Here is a 20,090-nt window from a genome sequence, read left to right on the forward strand (position 1 = left end):
CAGTAGCGGAGACCACACAGAACCGGCAGAACGGGATAACCATCGAGACGCAGAGAGAGCCGGTAGCAACCATCCAAACGTAGACTGCCGATTACCCGAACATCAGGTAACTATATGAGTCGGACTTGGCTTCTAAGTGTGGAACCAAGCGATTACTCCAGAAAATTATTTATCAGAATACCAGGCACGGGGCTGGTATTCTTTAATATCTCAGTATTAATTAATCTAAATAAGCAGGCATCGGAGTAATAGAATCTTGAGTGCAAACTGCGAGCATACCGAGACGGAACAAGGAAAAGTACATGAGACGCCAAGGACCAGTACAGACAATCCAAAGTACACCAACAAGACAACCAAGGCGAAGGCTGGATACAAGACCTAGTTGTAATTAAAATCGTCGGATACTCATTAATTCAATTCTAGGCCTGGGCCAGAATTATAAATTAATAATCATACAAAATCGTCCATCGTGTCCATAGCGTGATCGCCGCACCTAAGCCAAACTAGGTAAATTAATTATTACTTATTAATTAATCAGCGTAGAAATAAGTTCGTCAGCCAGATGCTAAAAAATCTAGTGTTCTTCAAGCTCCTATAAAAATCCAGGCAACATGGCCAGATTTACTGCGTCGTAGAATGTTCCAGGCAGGTTGTGCTAAGCATTCGCCAGAAAATCAATTGTGATCTCGTCAAAATTAACTAGTCATTGATATTAGGATAAATTAATTCATATATTAAATAAAATTAATTAATAATTTATAACGTTAAATGTGTCGTGAAGTAAAACGTGAAGATTGATTATTGAGTTTCACGTAGTTGGAAAAATTGAGTACGGTGGTAGTTTTGGTATTGAAATTTACTGACGTAAATTCTATTGTAGTTACAGATAATTATTAAAATTAAAATTAATAAAAGTAATAGTGAGGGGGTTAATTAAAAATTAATTAATTAATGAAAATATCTTTAAACTAAACTTTGATTAATTAATTTTATTATTGATGAAGGAAGGTTAACGTTATAAGAAATTAGATGTTATTAGATTGATAATAATAATGATAATAAAATAATGGAAAAATAAGTATACAATGCTTATATATTATATTTTCAATATATCTATTAAAGTATTGTTACGAGCCCCGCATCATAATACTAATAAGCAAAACTGTTATTTGGAAAATTGTAAGGTATGAAAAAAAAAAAACGTTATCACGCGTATTTCAAGAAATATTTAATATTTCAATGTTGGAACAAGACTGAAAGCTAAAACTATGGTCCATATCATAATTTGATGCTTAAAATAAGTTAAGAGAAAAAAAATGATGAATTTTTATCTTGTTTTTAAATATTTCTTAAGTGTAAGAATTGGCTCTTTTTCCAATTGCAGCACCTCTCCCCTAAAACAGCTTACCACGACTCAGCGTGATTCAGATTTACTAAGGAAGTCTTCAAAAGTCTTTAGAAAAGATAGTAATAAACTCAAAAAGTAATGTTCCTCGGGAAAAAATCTGGAATAACGATTCGTTCGACGTGGATACTGTTTTGAAGTTGACTGCGTACAGTCAAATTCAATTAACTTGAAACTTCAATCTCTGGCATGACTACGAACTTTACTGTCATCCACCTGATCTATATATTTGTATGTGTTTATGTATATTTGTATATGCATGTATCATCCATATAGATATAAGAGTGGATGCAATGTAATCTACTTTTCAGAGGAGAAGGGGCACTCGATTAGTCAAAATTTCCAAGAAATTTCCGCTCTTCCGTAGACCAAATATCCGAGTTAACGATATTTGACTGTTTGTAATTTTTATATTTGATATAAGAATACTTTTATAATGCGTATAGGCATGCTTTGTTTTAGATTTACTTATTTGAATCTTACATTTAAATAGCGTTAAATGCATACTCACGTCGCAAGCATTGATCATTAGATTGATGATAATTTTCATTGCATTGACATTGACTGTCAATACAAGTAGCATTATCAGTTGCACATTTTTCTTCCTTCCAACAAAATGCTCCCAACGATGGGGCACAATATGTGTGATTCAATTCACGATTATGTTCTCTACAAACACAACGTTTTTCCGCTGGACATATTGCATGCAAGACATCACTGCAATCTTCTTCATTTTCACAGTAAGTTCCTAACTTTGCTATATTTTACATAAAGGAAAAATTACATGAATTTGATTTGAATTTTTTTTGTTTATAAATTTCAAAGTTAGTTATTATAATTTTATCTTCAACTTATTAATCCTAGACAAATTGTCCAATGTAACTTAACGACTTGGTTTACATTGTAATAAATAAGCCGCAGTGCCACAATGTTGTCACGGAAAGTAACATTTATCAACTCATAGAAGGTAAAGATGAGGAAAACAGAATCGTTTAGCATTTTTATTTTTTTGTTTGAGTACTTTTTTGAGGTTAAAATAAATCACTGTAATAAATATGCATTTTCTAGTGAGTTTAAACAGTTAAGTTGAATTTTTTAAGTATACATTAGTAGCATCGTCATAAGCAAGGAACTTTACAAATGTCCTTTAACAAGTTTCTTACGAAACATTTAAACAATACTTGAAGAAGATGTATTTTATAAGTACACTTCTAGAGAGAAAATTAATAAACGCTTATGGACACTGTTGAAAATTCATTAGTGTTAAGGGGTTATACGTAGTTAGAATTTTCAAAAAATTAATTTTTTGAATTTTCAGGATGTAAATATTTTTAAGTATATTCTCTGATAATTTTAAGCCAATCCGATAAACATTTTCGGAGATATGCCTGAATTTGTGAGGCCACGCCAAAGTTTCAGAAAGCAGATAGAGTAAGAACCGGAGTAGCAGCTGCACTTACTGCAAGCGCTACCTGAAGTTCCGTTTTCTATTGTGTTTAATCGTAGAAGGCGAGTATAATAGGTATACTAAGTACTTCAAGGTCACATTCAGTTATTCTTACCTGAAATAAAAGTATTTCGTCACTCTAAAGAGTTCTGCCACGTTGTAAAGTCGTGCGTTCAGTTCAAACTTGTCTTTCGTAGTTTTTTGTTTTCTATTGGAGTAAATTTTATTTAAAAGTTATAAAAATGCCCCGTAAATGTTCAAGACTACGTAGAAGTACCGAAAAAATCAAAATTACTAAGGTAAAAAAAGAACACAGGCTTCTAATTTAAAGAATGCTGAGATGGATTAGAGTAGTTTTAGTGCATCCGCTAAAAAATTCAAATTGCAGAAAGAGACTTGAGTTTCACGTGATCCTTCGATTGAATATTGAATTTCAAATTTCATTTCTGTATTTGCTGCGATAAGTAATTATGTGAAATGTAACTCTTGCGACGAAAAAATAAAATTTGAACTGCTTCTCCCCGTGGATTTGGTTTTAAAATCGTTAGAGTGTGTGATAAGTGTGAAAATCGTTTTATAAATTCCAATCCTTTTGTGAAGCATTCTTACGAAATGAACAGACGATTTATATTTGTTGTGATAAATCTGGGACTAGGATTAAAGTCGCAGCTAAATTTTATGGCTTGATGGACATGCCCGCTTTTTTAACAAAACACTTCTGATTTTATTATTGACAACATTCACTTTTGTGTGAAAGTCACAGCTCAAAAACTGTTTGAAAAAGCCTATATCGAGGAAAAAGAAGAGACTGCCGAAAACCAAGGTGATGAAAATAATAAAGATTTAACAGTTTTAGGTGACGGAACCTGAAAGAAGTGAGGGTTCAATTTTTTGTATGAAGCGATATCATTGATTGGATATTACACCAAAAAAGTCATTGATATAATTGTAAAAAGTTCATACTGTAAACAGTGTGAGGTTTGGAAACCTAAGAAAGGTACTGAAGAGTATTGTGATTGGTATAATGAACATAAAGATGCTTGTTCTGCAGATCACCAGAGCTTTTCATGCAAAATGGAAGTCGATGCTGTTATCAAAATGTTTAAGCGTTCAATAGAAAATTTCAAAGTTCGATTAAGAAACTATGTAAGTGATGGCGAATCAAAAACATATCCTCGGATTCTGAAAGCTGCTCCTTACGGTAAAGTTAAAGTTGTAAAAAAAGAATGTATAGGTTATGCCCTGAAGAGAATGAGTTCACGACTCTGCGAGCTAGTAGAAAAAAAAAATGCACGAAAGTGCTTTCAGGGAAAGGTAAACTCACGGTTAAGCTAATAGATAAGCTGAGAGTTTACTACAGTTCGGCAGTGAGGAAAAATTGTGATTTTGTCGAAAATATGTATTATGCAATTTGAGGAACATATTATCACTATTGTTCGACTGATGAGAAGCCTCAACACGAAATGTGCCCAGATGGAGAAGGCTCATGGAGTAGTTAGCAGCAAGCGCTAGTAACAGACACATTATCTTCTTGCGCCCATGATTATCCAATTTTACCAGATAATGTTGCTTAAGCTTATAAATTATTAGAACGGTGTGTTGGTAGACTTACACAAAACAATAATGAGAATTAGAATCAGTAAATATGGAAAATAACTCAAAAAATTGTTCAATGTGGCTCTAAAGTTGTCAAAATAGCGGCTTACATTGCAGCTGGAATGTTTAATGAAGGTATAAAATCATCATTGTACTTTATGAGTGCATTAGGAATTTCATTAGGCACCACAGTTCATGCTTATTTCAACAAACAGGACGCAGAGCATGTGATGATCTCCGATGCGAGAGCGAATGGGAGCACGCGAGAAGGAAGAATGGCTCGACGACAACACCAGCTAAAATTATTAGAAGCTTCTGATACTGCAAAAGATCCCTCTTATGGCCCTGAAATAGGTAATACCATGTAAGTTAAAGGAGAAAATTTAACTATGTGTAAACTACTTTTGAAACTTTGAACGCGTTTTTCTCAAAACGGTACTCTCAAAGGTGGTGATCTCGATTTCTCAGAAATAACTCACCCGATCAGTCTCAAATTTTAACACAACCATCTTAAATCTATTTTTCATGTAGTGAACAAAGAAATTAGATTTTAAAAAATTATTACTATTTTTATTAACAATTTGGAGCGAAAATTTTAGTCAATAACAAAAAATTTTTTTCAAATAGAGGCCATTTTGGTAAAAATTAAAATTGTTATCATTTCTTCGTTCAATACCTGCGTTAATCTATCCTTTAAAAGAATCCACCATATTTTTTGATTTCAGATAATCTGAACTGCCAAAATATAGATCACCACCATGCGCCTTTTATCGAAGGTCGTTCGGGATATCATCTACAGGAGCGGTGCACGTCACTATTTTTACATAATCGACGCACTTTTGTATTCTTAAAAGTAGGCTCTCTTTGAATTACTACTACTTGTAATCTATGTACTAAAACTGTTTCTACGGAAACTTCATAAAAAAACGTCTTTCTTAAGCCTTCCAACTACGTAAAACCCCTTAATAAATGTTTAATAGTGATCATTAGTACACTGACAAGTGAATTTTGCAGCACTATTAAAAATGATAAGTGTTGACTTTTGCTTTATTCGTGATTATTACTAGTCTGATTAGTAAGTCTACAGCACTATTAAAAGTAATATCAGCATTGATGATGATTCAAATAAAAAAAAACTCTAGCCTCTAAATTTTAAATTTATTCTCTATAGGAATGCAGTAAAACTCTACAACCTGCTCAATCATCACAATCACTCTCATTTGCTTTGTTAAACGTTTTGAGATTTTTGTATGATAAATATATAGAACTTCAATATAATACTAAATATCGAGTCCGTTGTTTTTCAGAGTGGTACAAGCATCAACTGATACGAAGAAGAATCCAGTAACGACGAAACGATTTTAATCAATAAAAAATTAACAAGCATTAATTAATCAAGCATCAAAATACAGCCGGATTCGATTAACTCGGAATTTCTCCTCAATCTTGATCCTCACGACAAGCTACGGTATCTCCCACCCGACGCTATACATTTGTATGTGGCTGTCTATATTTACGTATGGATCATTCATGCAGATGTAAAAGCGCATGCGTTCAGTTTACTCTTTTAAGGAGAAGGAGCATTTGATAAGTCGAACTTTCTAGGAAATTTCCATTTCTCCAAAAACTAACTGACCGAGTCAATAGAATTCAACTGTATCTTGTCTCAGGCTTCTCCAAGATTGATAGTGCAGACTTTATTAAGTAGTAAGGCATCTTAGGAGGGTATTTTTCAGCATACATTAGCAAAATTAAGATAAATTAATTTGATATACTGCTACTTTAGTATCAATTCAAGTTTCAATTTTATAGTTAGATACCTTTGTATCCGCAGTAGAAATCATTTCTTGATTCTTTAAATTTACACGATGTATCCGGATTACAACACGGTCGTTTATGCTCAGGATTACACTAAATAATAAGAGGGATCATTAATATTGAGCTTTAAAATATTCCGTTCATCATTGCAACTAATAATTACTTTTTCATTGTATTCAGCACACGGATTACTAGTTGTTTCATCACTTGCTGTCACTTGGCTAACAAATAGTATTAATAAAATTAAAAGTTTGCTTCGACTGTGAATTAAACTGTTTCCGAACATTGTAATGTACTCAGTGAAATAAGAATAGCGAGTAGTTATAGAATTCAATCTTTATCACAGTAATAAGTTGAAAAATAAAACTGTTAATTACAATGTCGCAATAAATTGACGATTTTTTATGACTAGGTAGTTTATTAATGGCTTTTGTTCATAAGCCTGAAAATAAACTCATTAGAGACAAACACAATAACATATATTTTATACTAATAGTTCCTCCCTCCACTTATTGGTATAAAAAATACCACTCTGATAGAAGACTTTTTGGGAGGAAACGAAATGAATACAATAGACGTTATGCTAAATACTCTTTGTCTAAAAATAAGTTATTAAAATTTTATTAGTTGAACTAATTATTCGAATTGATACTCGGCTTTGCCTCGGCCAACAATAACATTTGATCTGAGATATTTCTTACTTTACTGCCCTAGGTGTACTATTCTTGTTGATGTCTAAACTTTCAAGGCTATCAAATTCGTAGAAGTAATTGTGAATAAAAACTATTTTTTTTTCGAAAAATCGTAAAAATTTTAAATAGTCATAACTTTTAAACTAATCGACCGACCAAGCCCATCTTCGAACTTAACCGTTATAATCGTCTGTAGAAAAAGGCTATCTATACTTTTCTCAATTTATCTATAAATTGTCTTATTGAGAAGGTTATTTGCATGTTTGCATGTTTAGGTTTCCACTATATAAAAATGGTGTAGTACCGTACGAAGGACGGTGTGGCTCAATAAGTTATAGATCAAATTGAACGGAATATAGTATAGTGCCGGATAGCTCAACTGGTAGAGCACTCGGCGCGATACCGAATTGGTCTGGGTTCGATTCCCAGTTCGGGCTATCTATATTTTTCTCAATTTATCTATAAATTGTCTTATTGAGAAGGTTATTTGCATGTTTGCATGTTTAGGTTTCCACTATATAAAAATGGTCCACTATAGAAAATTTGACTAGGATCCGATAAGAATTGTTGGCGTAATCGTGATGACAAAATTGGTTGTATTACATATATATTTATATATATGTAGCGACTATTTCACTACTTATATTATTGAAATTCATAATTTCGGATAAGTCCGTCAACCATCGATCGTCATCAATCGCCGAATATTTCCCCCCCACGCGGATACGATATTCGGTAGCAGCAGTACACACAGTACACACTCGTACAATAGATAGATACACGGCAACTATCTAGATACACATATCTACTGCGACCAGCATTACCTTGTATTATATAATTCATTGAATAAAACTAATTATTTATTATTTTGTTAACACTAATAATTGGAGTCAGATAAATTTATTATCGTAGTCATTAAGATACTATAAACCTCATCCAAGTCACTACATATATATATATATATATATATATATATATATATATATATATATATATATATATATATATATATATATGTATTAGGGTGATCCAAAAAATAACAAATTTTTTTTTTCTCTCGGAAACAGGTTCAAAAGTTTCATTTCGATAAAAAAAGACGCCTGTGAAAATTAGAGCTCTTAATATTAACATTAAGAGGTTCCTCATCGCACTTTCCTATTTTCCATAAGAATAACATGGAAAAAATTTTGTTTACGTCTTCTGATTTTCATAAGTAGCTAACGATGCGTCATAGCAATAATTAGCAGGCATATTTTTGTAGGTAATTGAATGTTCCACAAAAAAAAAAATACTTATCATTTTTTGAGGAATCCATTTGTTCAGAAGTTATTCGAGGTTAAAGTCGAATTCATAATAAATTTTGAGATTTTCTTACTTTTCCGGCGAAACTATCAGACCTATTACAAAATATTATTTGACCTTTTTTGTAGACAATTTTGTTCCCTAGAAGTTATTTATTGTAAATTTTCTTCGAATTCTGCATTATTTTCTAGTTATTTTTATTTCAATGTCAAGCTCTTATAATCGATCAGGAGATTATTTTTTTTATGAGCATGTCATTAAAATTAAAATAACTAAAAAATATTGCCAAATTCAAAAAAACTTTATTCACAATAACTTCTAGGGAATGGAATTGTCTACAAAAAAGGTCGAATGATATTTTGTAATAGGTCTGATAGTTTCGCCAGGAAAGTAAGAAAATCTCAAAATTTAATATGAATTCAACTTTAACCTCAAACAACTTTTGAACAAATAGATTCCTCGAAGAATGAAACGAATCTTTTTTTCGAGAGCATTCAATTCCCTACAAAAAAATGCCTGTCAATTATTCCTATGACGCATCGTTAGCTACTTATCAAAATCAGAAGAAGTAAAAAAAATTTTTTTCACGTTATTCTTATGGAAAATAGAAAAGTGCGATGAGGAACCTCTTAATGTTAATATTAAGAGCTCTAATTTTTACAGGCGTCTTTTTTTATCTAAATGAATCTTTTGAACCTGTTTACGAGAGAAAAAAAATTTGTTATTTTTTGTATCATCCTAATATATATACATATATATTTATATTTATATATATATATATATATATATATATATATATATTTATATTTATATATATATATATATATATATATATATATTTGGCGTCGATGCTTTAGGATTAGATTGCAATAATCACTGCCTAAGTCGCCAACTACCAAAGAGTGACAAGTTGTGAGAGATGATGAGAAGAGGAGAGATAGAAAAAGGTATTTGTGGGGAGAGAGGCGTTTCGTCTAAGTATCCGATAGCTAAGACTCCTCAGTTAGGTGTGTCTATCGTATACCCGACCTAATACGCCGTGTTGGAAGTTACATGTTGAAAATGTTATAGATTGAAACAGACATAGAGACGAGATACTGCGAGAGGCGCGAGTTGTAGATGCCATCTCTTGGAGTGAAGCCGAATCACCACACAAATGTATATACATATATAATTATATTTAATTTATTTATTTATTCAATTCCAATGCCAAGGCAAAATAGCTGAATGGCAGAAGTATACATAGGTTTTATAATGAAGTACACGTGTATCAATATAGAAAAAAAAATCTGTCTATCGGTTGACCCTGCGGGCTAGCCCTAAAACTTCCTGCTGTTTTCGAGCTCCTTGATCTCTTAAACATTGTTGTGAATACATTTTCGAGCTCGAAGATACCTTTGTTTCCCTTTTTTATGAGCTTGTCAAGCTCAACAGGGTTACGTTTTATGTTAAAGTTTAAAGATTTAGAATCTAAAATAATAAATGAATGAGCATTTTTTATATTTGTTCACAATTACGTTCAATCATTGGCTCAAAAATAAGTATTTACGTGATACGTTGTATCTATATCGTGTAAATATATCCTGATACGAGTGAACATGACGATTTTTTTGGCAATCACTTCCAATGACTTATATAAAGAAGAACATATTAGTTTTGAGTAATTTTGTTCAGTAATCGTTATGTTATTCAATGAAAAAAGCAGATATTGATTTAACATTTATTATTTCGTTGACGATATCTCTCGAACGGATTATCTGATTAAAACGTTCTTGGCAGCAATCGAATGATTTAATCGAGTTCTGGAGTTGAGTAGATTTTTCATTGATCGATTCGATAGTTTCCGAAATATTCACGAAAAACGAAAAAAAAACGATTTTTTTCATTCTTTCGTTGACGATATCTCTCAAACGGATTATCCGATCAAGACGGTTGAGGTGGCAATCAGCGCGTTTTATTGAGGTCTAGGGCAGATTAGATTTTGGAATTGATCGATCCAACAGTTTTCACAATATCGAAAGAAAACAAAAAAAAAAAAAAATTTTTTTTTTCGTATTTCTTAAATATCTCAGAGTTAATTTGACTAAATAGTCCAAAATTTTTTTGAAAATCTAAGTTCAGAACATATCTTTCGAATGCCGCAAGAACGATCTAAATCGGTTCATTCAACACAAAGATATGAGAGGTTTACATCCGCACACACATACACATAAGCACACACACACACACACACGCACACACACACATACATACATACATACACACATACAGACATCGCCCTGAAAATGTCAGAATAGCATCCTAGCACCTTTTTGGAAATCGGGGTGAAACCATTAACTTCCCGAATTTTTTGAAAATCGTCGATTTTTTCAGTGGGAAGTTGAAAAAAACAGACAAACAGGATCAAGTTTCAGAAACTTTATGATTAGAAATGATTTAAAAATATAGATATAAAGTCTATAATATACTAATGATAAGAATGAGAACAATGTTTAATCATTCAAGAATAAAAATAAGAGTATTTAAGAAGGTAAATTTAAATGCTCAAATGGTTAAAATTGAAGTCAATGTTATTACAATTTAGCAGCGCAAATTTCAAGTGGCCAGGTTCATATTTATAGTATACTATCTCGTTCCAGTTTCACAAAAAATTCAAAAGCATTACCTTTGAAGGCGTCTGGGCTGAGTGATTCTGTGACTTCAAATGGTAATTCTCTCCAGAGTCGAATTGCGGAGATCACTAATGAATGTTCGAAGATTGTAGTCGAGAAGTTAATCATTTTCAATGAAATGTTATTGTATTTCGATGCAATTCTGTCAGATCTTCTTATCTCTGATGATTCTTCTACAAGGAGACTAAAGCATGCTAAAGCCTAAAATCTTTTGGATTCAATTGTGAGCCAGTTTAATTAATGTCTGTAAGGAGTGATATGTTCATCACATACATATTCATATATACATATATAAATTTTTTAACGAATGGTATTTTTGACCGTTACTCAATCAATTATGATAGGTTATGACAAAATACCTTGAAAAGTCGACCATGGGGACAAATACAATAGCTAGATTTTCAAGAAATCTACTTAAAAAACGCTCTCTGGCAGCCAGTATGGAAGGTAGATGTTTCGAAAATTTTTAGTACTACCAGTAAATACCAGTTATAATTTATATTTATTTATGTGGAATGGTCATTTCTAGGTTTAAGTTTTTTCTGTTTCTATTGTTTTATAGCACCTTTGTACTTAGCAGTACGTATTTTTTTTTAAAAGGTTGTAAGTAAAGGGATTCAGAAAAATTCCCAAATCAACAGATGTTTTGTTAAGAGATTTTAGAAAATATTTGTAAACGTGGGAGCGTAAGTATAGATTGGTCTCGGGACAAAAATGTATGTCACAAGTACCAAGAGTGTAAGAGCGAAGTATGACCGATGCGTGGGGTGAGAAACCCAGGTAGCAAATAAGAAACAATTTATATGGGACTCGAGGAGGCAGTTCCGAACTAACTTCGATGTAGGACAGACCTCTGTCCTTTTATCACTGCAATTTTCCTTTGAATAAATACTCACTTAAATTTTAACCGCTCTGTGATCCCATAATACTAACATCTTTATTAATCTTAGTATCCTATCCTAAAATCCGATACTACATTTATTATTAATAAGTTTCGTGGTTGCGAGCACTTGGGACTCAGGTCTCTGACGTCAGCGTCAGACCCTAGTTATATTATTGTCCTCATATATGTATATTGCTCTACTGTCACTTTTGAAGTATATTGTAAAAGAGGATATCGAACATAAATAAAGCATCTTTTCAAGTGAACAATATTACAGTAATAGTTTACAATATACACATAAATTTACAATTATTTAATTAATTACAAAAACTCACGCATACACATTCCTAATTTATTAGGTTATTGCTACATTTGGTGTATCTGGTGCATTAAGAACTGCTGAAATTTGTAAATTGACGATAGCTGATGTTGAAGATTCGAACTCACAATACGTCATTACAATACGAGACACTAAAAATTATTATCCGAGATCATTTATCATCGGAGCTAATTTTTACAGCAAAGTTCATCAAGATATAAAATTAAGACCAAGTGATGCTAATACCGACAGCTTTTTCTTGCAATACCATCGCGGAAGCTATATCCACCAGGTAATCGGTAAACATAAAAGTAAAGTCATTGAAATGCCCAAAAGAATCGCAGTGTTTTTACATTTACCGACTCCAGGTCGGTACACTGAACACAGCTTTTGCCGAACGTCATTAGCATTCGTCGAACATTATTAGCAAATTCGGAAGCTAGTCTTACGACGATAGAGACTCATGGTGGAAAAAGATCGAGTACGATTGCCGGGGGCTATATAGAGAATTCAATGGGAAACAAAATGACAGTTTTTGAAAAATTTATTGATTCGAAGATATCATCAACTCCAACTAAAATTTGTAACGCAGTAATTCTTCCCCTACATGACGCTGACTAAGAGTAGCAATCATGTCGAAATACTTCTCACGTTGAAATCCAACTGACTCATAAATCGAACTTATTGAATTCTGCTACTGTTTCAAGTAAAGATGTTGAAATAATCTACATTTTAATCCTGTAATAACCGATATTGTTTAAGAAATCGTAGATCCATCGCTTGAAAATTATGCTGCAAACATTTTACCAGCATCTCCTGAGAATCAAAAAGACAGATTTTCGACCACTGTAACAAATGAAAGTGTTACCAATATCCCATCAACATAATGTGAAAATTATGAAATAAGAACTAAATTAAAATCAACTGAGAATTTGGATTCCATTATATCAAAAGCCTTATGTGAACCCAATTAAAAATTCTTTAAACAAGCATCCACTTGTGTCAGAAGAAAATTTAACTACGTCAGACAAACATTTTAAAGAAGTGCACGTATCCAAGATATTTACTAAAGAGAAAACTGCAAGGAAATTAAATTTTATTACACAAACACCATCTAAGCTAACTAACTAATTGATCAGCCTATCAATAAAAATAATATGCAGTATGTAATGGAAACGATGATTTCAAATCCTGTAACAAAAATGTGAAAAATGCAAAATAGACAATAAGTAATTAACAATCCTTATTATAAGATCAACAGGCGAGAACAGGATCAACATTGTTCATATTATTATTATTAATATTATTTAATACTTGTATTATCTAAATATTTATATTCTATTAATATATTTATTAATTATTGGTATTATCATCACTACTGTTACATATTGGGAATTCCCCATTTTAATTTAATTATTTAAACATTATTCTTATTGTCTATTAACAATGGTCGCTGATCCTGATCACAGCACCACTGTTACATACTCGAAAATTTACAATATTACTGTTAATTATTTAACAACCAGGTTTGGCCTCGTTAGAGTGTCTGTAGACCCTCGGTAGGCCCTGGTCGTCGCTTATTTTATAAATTACATATTATTTTATTAAATTTCTGCGGTTTAAAATGCGTTTTCCGACCCGGTTTCCATATTATCTAAGAGCATGCGGGATTTGGTTAATCCTGGACAGCCGGCGGCAGCGGCTAGGACTGGATTAATTATTAGGTCACCGGTGTAAGCGTTCCTAATAGCAGGACAGGAGATGAGGACCGCCGGTATCAGCGTTCCCCAATGTACGGGCAAAATCTTGGGGTGCCAATGGCACCCCAAAATAAAGGGTTAGTCGATTTATAATTAATTGTGAAGTTTATTAATTATGGAGAGCAAAGATTCGAGCTCCATGAGCGCTCTCGTAAGACTGACTATTTTGTCATTATAAAAATATAATAAAGCCAACAGAGTTGACAAAATGTTGACGCTGCATCTCAGGTTCCCTGTGAGAAAATCGCCGGGGCCCGGGTCTTATGCATCGTCATCTGTTTTGACTACCCGCGAGCCACGGTGACTCTCTTATCGAATCCGTGATTGTTGATAAAGTTTATCTCGAATTTGGCGATATTCTGAAGAATTAAATCTTCATTGATTCATTAGCCATTTTGAATCAAAATGACTCCATTCATTTTCGGTTAAGCATCTCTTCTATTTATCATTAGAAATACATTGATTTTTGGCGACAGCAAGGAAGTTAGATTTACACGCACACCTATAATTACTGCAAAAAGAGTTTTCAATAGTACATTGATCATCTCTCCAACAATGCCCATCTAAAATAGGTAAACATGTAGAATTACTGATCGCAACATTATTCGGTTTACAAATACATTTTCCGTCGTTCGAACAATGTGAATGCCACAGATCACTGCACTCAAATTTGTTTTCACAGGAATACAGTGAATTTGCTGAAAAAACAATGAAAATAAAATAAGTTAATACAAATTTTTGATCTAGAAACAAAATAAAAAATTTAAAAAACGCTTGACCCCGAGGGCCAGCCCTCAACTTTCCACTGTCTTCGGGCTCAAGGGAAAACATGATTGTCGATACATGTTCGAGATCTATGAGCTCGACCATACCTTTTACCTACAATGGTGTTTGTGAGCCCGTCTAGCTCGACAAAAGTGACAGTCAGAATTAATTTGCGAGAATTTGAAAATAATTAATAAGAATCTTTTTTTAAAGTTTTGCTCACACTCATGATTGATGAATTGAATGTTTTTAGACATAGAATAATAGAAATAATGAAGATACAGAGTCACGCAAACTTTAAATTAAAAAAGTGAGTTAATGTTAGAAGCATTCCAAAAAATCGGTCTATCGGTTGACCCTGCGGGCCAGCCCAGAATCTCCCCGCTATTTTTAAGCTTCTTAAGCTCGAAATTATCGCTGTGAATACATTTTCACGCTCACCGAGTTCGAACAAACTTTTGTATGCCGTTCTTAAAAAAAAGAAAAAAACGTTTTTACCATTTTTTCTCCAACGATATCTCTCAAACGAATTCACCGATTGAGACGTATAAGGTAGCAATCGACGCGTTTTATTGCGTTCTAAAGTCGATCAGATTTCGGAATTGATTTATCTCGTCGTTTTTGAGATAATTCAAAAAAATTAAAACGAAAATTTTTTTGTCTTTCGACAACGGTTTCTCTTGAACAAATGAACCAGCTTTGATGGTTGAGGTGGCGTTCGACACGGCTTATAAAATTTCAAAGCTGATTAGATTTTGGAATGAATCCATCGAGCACATTACAAGTTATCCAAAAAAAACATTTTTTTTCAAATTTTGTTTTTGGAATATCTCCGAACACATCCTACCGATCAAGTTCAATTTTTTACATCTTGTAGGAATTGATGAGCTGCATCGAATGCCACCTTGGCGATCAAAATCAATTTATCCATTCAAAAGTTACAGAATATTTACATACATACACTTGGACATCGTCCAGAAAATAGTTAGGATAGCGTCCTAGGTCCTTAAAATCTCGAAATCTATTTAAAACACGGTTTCCGAAAATGAGACCGGAGCCAACAACTTTTTATTCTTTTAAAAATTTCCGATTTTTTTTTCTCAGGAAGCTACAAAATTTTTAGATTTACACACATTGAAAAGTTGTACTTACTTTCGACACATTGATCAAGAGCAACTGATGTGAAACCCCGTTTGCATTGACACATATTATTCAAACAATGAAATGAATGAGAAAGACATTGATCATCATTCGTACAAAATCCATATAAAGTTGGTTCACAAGTTAACTTATAGGATGCAAGGAAATGAGTATTACAAATACATATTTTATCTGAAGAACATATCGCATTTTGAACGCAATTTATGTCTTTTAGGCATGGGCTTCCTAAGGCAACTTTAAGAAAATAGAGTAAAATTATTATATTTCTTGGTTTTATCATCGTCCTTAGTAGCATTGTTTCGAGTAATTTAGGCGACAAATGTTACTTAGCAAAAATCAAATCCGGAAAAAATAGACTTCGAAAAAATAGAAACGGAATAAAGAGACTCGGAGAAAATAGACTTGGAAAAAATAGATGTGGAAGAAATAGACTCGGGAAATCAATTCTTCAGCTGACTACCGATTCCATGTAAAACTTTACACTCGGCTTTATAATTTGATAGTATCATTTCTTTCAACGTCTCTCAATTCACTTGTGAATTTCTTTCGCAAAAAAAGAACACCTTCACGAGGTCAAGGGGAAAAGATCTGGTGGGGTTCAGGGGCAAAGGGGTTCAATGAGTAAAAAAATGTTGTCTTGAATGAATGATCTGATTAATAAAAAAAAAATCACCGTTCTATTGAAATTTTTTCTTCCTTTGAATCTTAGTATTAAAGATAAATGAATCAAATTAGTTGCTGAATGAAAAAAATGAGATGTTTATGTCCGTATTTATTTCAGGTCTATTTTTGCTGATCTATTTTGTCCGAGTCTATTTATTCTATGTCTATCTTTTTCAGATCTACTTGTTCCGGGTCTACTTTTTCCAGATCTATTTTTCTCAGGATCCGCCCTGAACACGTGATGCAGACTTGCTGAAGCCTGACGATGTTACCTAACGTAAGAATTTCTTCAGAATGCTACTAGGGATCGAAGCGTAAACTTACTGGGTTCCTTATTCGATAGAATAATAGGTTTTGCAGGGTATTGGCATTTATTTTGAGTACACTTTAAATTCGTTGGTATGCATGGAGCATTTCTTGAACAAGCTGCACCTAAACTTGGTGCACAAGTTGATTTGTTAATTGGTAAGTATTTATCTCTGCAAATACATTGATGCAAATCCGAGCACTTTGCAAATTCGATTTCATGACAATCTCTATGCGTATTACATTCTTCGAACAAATGGACTGAAATTAATAACATTTATAACATTCATAAAAATTCCATTGAATTTACATTTCATCAATTGCTATGATTATTAAAAAAAAAAAAGTTACATACTTGGAAAACATTGAGATCCTCGAAAGATATGATTAGGCTTACACTGACATTTATTATCAATACACATGGCGTTGTGTGTCGCACAAGGTTCATCAGTGAAACAATATGCGTTAAACTTTGGTACGCATGCATTATTATCTATTATATAGTCATTAGAGTCGCATACACATTTTCCACTCTCAGAACATTTGGAATGATTTATAAATCGCTGACAAAATGAGTCGCCTTCACATTGAATACCCAAATAAACTGCATCAAAGAAAAAAACAAATGAGTACAAAATGTAGTGCAGTTAACTAACTTTATTATAACTGTTGTGTTGAATTAAAAATCACACAACAATAAATTGGTTATGAATTGGCTGTTTTCGATACATTTGACTAAAAAGAAAGTTTGTGGTATGGTTGTACTCGTGGCACAAGTCTTGGACTATGCCACGATTTTGACGAGAACGAGTATCTACATTTATCTCGCACGAGTAAAGTGAGTTTCTGAAGAACTGTGCTTAAGAACAGTTATCAAGTAACTCGCTCAAGACGATGCTACTATTACAGTTCTGGACTAAGAAACTTGGTCTTCCATCGTGTTCAAGAAATTTTTGAAGTATTATGGCTACCAGGATACATTAACGTAATTTTAAATGATAATCTACGTACTTAGTATGCATTGATTATTATTTTGGATATGCTGTTTGCTACATTGGCATTCGTTGTCTATACAAACAGCATTATTAGTTGCGCACTTTTCGTCTTTCCAACAAAATGCTCCTAATGGCGGTGCACAGTGTGTGTCATTGATTCTGATATTATTTGGTCGACAAACACATTTTTTTTGTTCCGAACATTTAGCATGCTGTATTTCGCTGCAATCTTCATCACTGACACACGAACCATCCAACTCAGCTATATTTCAAACAAAATAAATTCATATAATTTAAGCTAAAGTTTTATTATCAACAAAAATTACAATGTTAAGAAATATCATTTTTTTATGACTTTCTAATTATAAGCGGGCCATCGAACGCGTGCTAACAACTTCAGTTATATCACGATTGTAATGCCGCAACATTTTGTCGACGCTATTACGTCGAGCACCTCTATGCATTAACCTATCGAAATTAAAAACACCGAGCACTTAGAATCGTGAAATTGTTGAACTGAATTTGCATAAAATGGAAGGATTATTCCCAGGCTTTGAAAAAGTGACATGAAATTTTTGAAAATTTTTCTAAGCCTACTCGAACACTGAGAAAGATAAAAAAATATTTCATACGATAAAGTGGTTATCAACTCTAAAACATAAATAGTTACATTTTTCTCCGCAGACATAATCATTCCTTGACTTTTTCACTTTGCACGATGAATTTTCATCACAGCATGGTTGCAGAAGGTGGGGATTACACTGAAAACATATAAGGTGTCTTGTTAGCACTTATTTTTGGAGCATACAATTAATTAATGTGATTAATAATTACTATTTCATTGTATTCAGCACACTGATTACTCCCTGCGTCATAGCATCCAATCAGTTGATAAGCACATAATGTTAGCAGAGCGAAATTTATGCTAAACTGATACAATAAACTCATTTTAATATAATATTGTACTATATATTTTGTGATATAGGAAAAGTATGCAGTTACGAAATGAAATTCTCTTGTAGTTAACACTGTTGGAATAAAACTGTTCGTGCTCACGTTAAAACCTTGGTTATAAGTTGATAATTTATTAATCGTTAATCTTTAATGAGTTTACATTCATAAAAATCCATTATATATACACTAGAATACAACGCATTAACGTAATTTTTTTATTGAAAGTTTCCGGTCATTTCCTTTTTTGACAAGAATTCCCCTGGGGTATTTCACAGTGACTATCAGGACATTTCAACTGCTTTATGACAAAACGTTGAATATTTGATTATTACGAGATACTAATTCCGGAAATTGAAAGTATTGGAAAATCCGATTGAGTAAACTTAAATCAGCTCACGGAAAAAAATAATTTAGATCTGGGATGATCTATTAATGTAAGTTTATACAGATCGAAAATTTGTAATCGATCTCAGAATAACTCTGATGATTTTGGCAGATGATTAATAATTTCAGACCTACGGTGATTTCTGGAGATCTCCAATGATTTTGAATCTTTGATGATTTTGGATCCACGATTAGCTAGAAAGATCTCTCTCGCTCTGCAGATGCATCTACTGATCTCAGCAGATCTTCGAAGAGCTTACAACCATATTCATGGAGATCTGTGTAGGTATATGCTCATATACCCTTGCGGAGAATACAAACGAAAACTATTGGAAAACACTCATGAAAAACTAATGGCCTAGTATTTTCACGCACCAATGCTCTAATGTCATTTTTGCATTTAGAGTCGTTAGTTGGTTTCGTGTAATTATTGTGTTTAGTTTTTTTTAATTAGTGTTTTCGGTATTTTCGCAGTTACAAGTGTATTGTGCTCATTCCTTAGTATCGATAGTATAATTCGATAAAAAAAAAAATTGTATCCAATTCGACATACTCATGGTTACTATTTGTACAGATGAAATGATGTTAAATAGTTTTTTTATCGGTGAAAAAATTATTTGTTATAAATGAGGCTTGATCCTGAATCCTCCTACAGATCAGTTGTAGCTTGTATCACTCTGCTAACACCATGGACTCAATAATTAAGATTATTTTAAAAGTCTATTTATTTTAGATTTACAATAGACTTATCATATATATTTATAATAGAAATCTTAATAATCTTGACAATCCAAATGATGTTAACCGTGATGATTAAGAAATTTTTCAATTTTTACTGTGTTTACATACAGATTAAACATATAAGTTCGAGATTAGAGGTTTTTGCTATTTGAAATATAATCACTACTGATATTACATTCCCTACTGATGTAGACTCACGAATCGGACTGTTTATCAATATTTTTGAA

At 32.6% G+C, this 20,090-nt stretch overlaps 1 protein-coding gene across 1 annotated transcript; it reads right to left on the reverse strand.

Moving 5' to 3' along the window:
• Nucleotides 1–1,890: 1,890 nt before the first annotated feature.
• On the reverse strand, nucleotides 1,891–18,212 carry LOC130677737 (prion-like-(Q/N-rich) domain-bearing protein 25). The gene is made up of 5 exons (XM_057484591.1): nucleotides 18,167–18,212; nucleotides 17,801–18,046; nucleotides 17,145–17,393; nucleotides 16,808–17,050; nucleotides 1,891–2,162 (listed from the first exon to the last, which is right to left on the reverse strand). Exons 1-5 carry the CDS (start codon nucleotides 18,210–18,212, stop codon nucleotides 1,891–1,893), a joined length of 1,056 nt encoding a protein of 351 aa, XP_057340574.1.
• Between the last annotated feature and the right edge of the window lie 1,878 nt (nucleotides 18,213–20,090).

The sequence above is a fragment of the Microplitis mediator genome, chromosome 11 (genome assembly GCF_029852145.1).
Source record: "Microplitis mediator isolate UGA2020A chromosome 11, iyMicMedi2.1, whole genome shotgun sequence".
Lineage (NCBI taxonomy): Eukaryota > Metazoa > Arthropoda > Insecta > Hymenoptera > Braconidae > Microplitis > Microplitis mediator.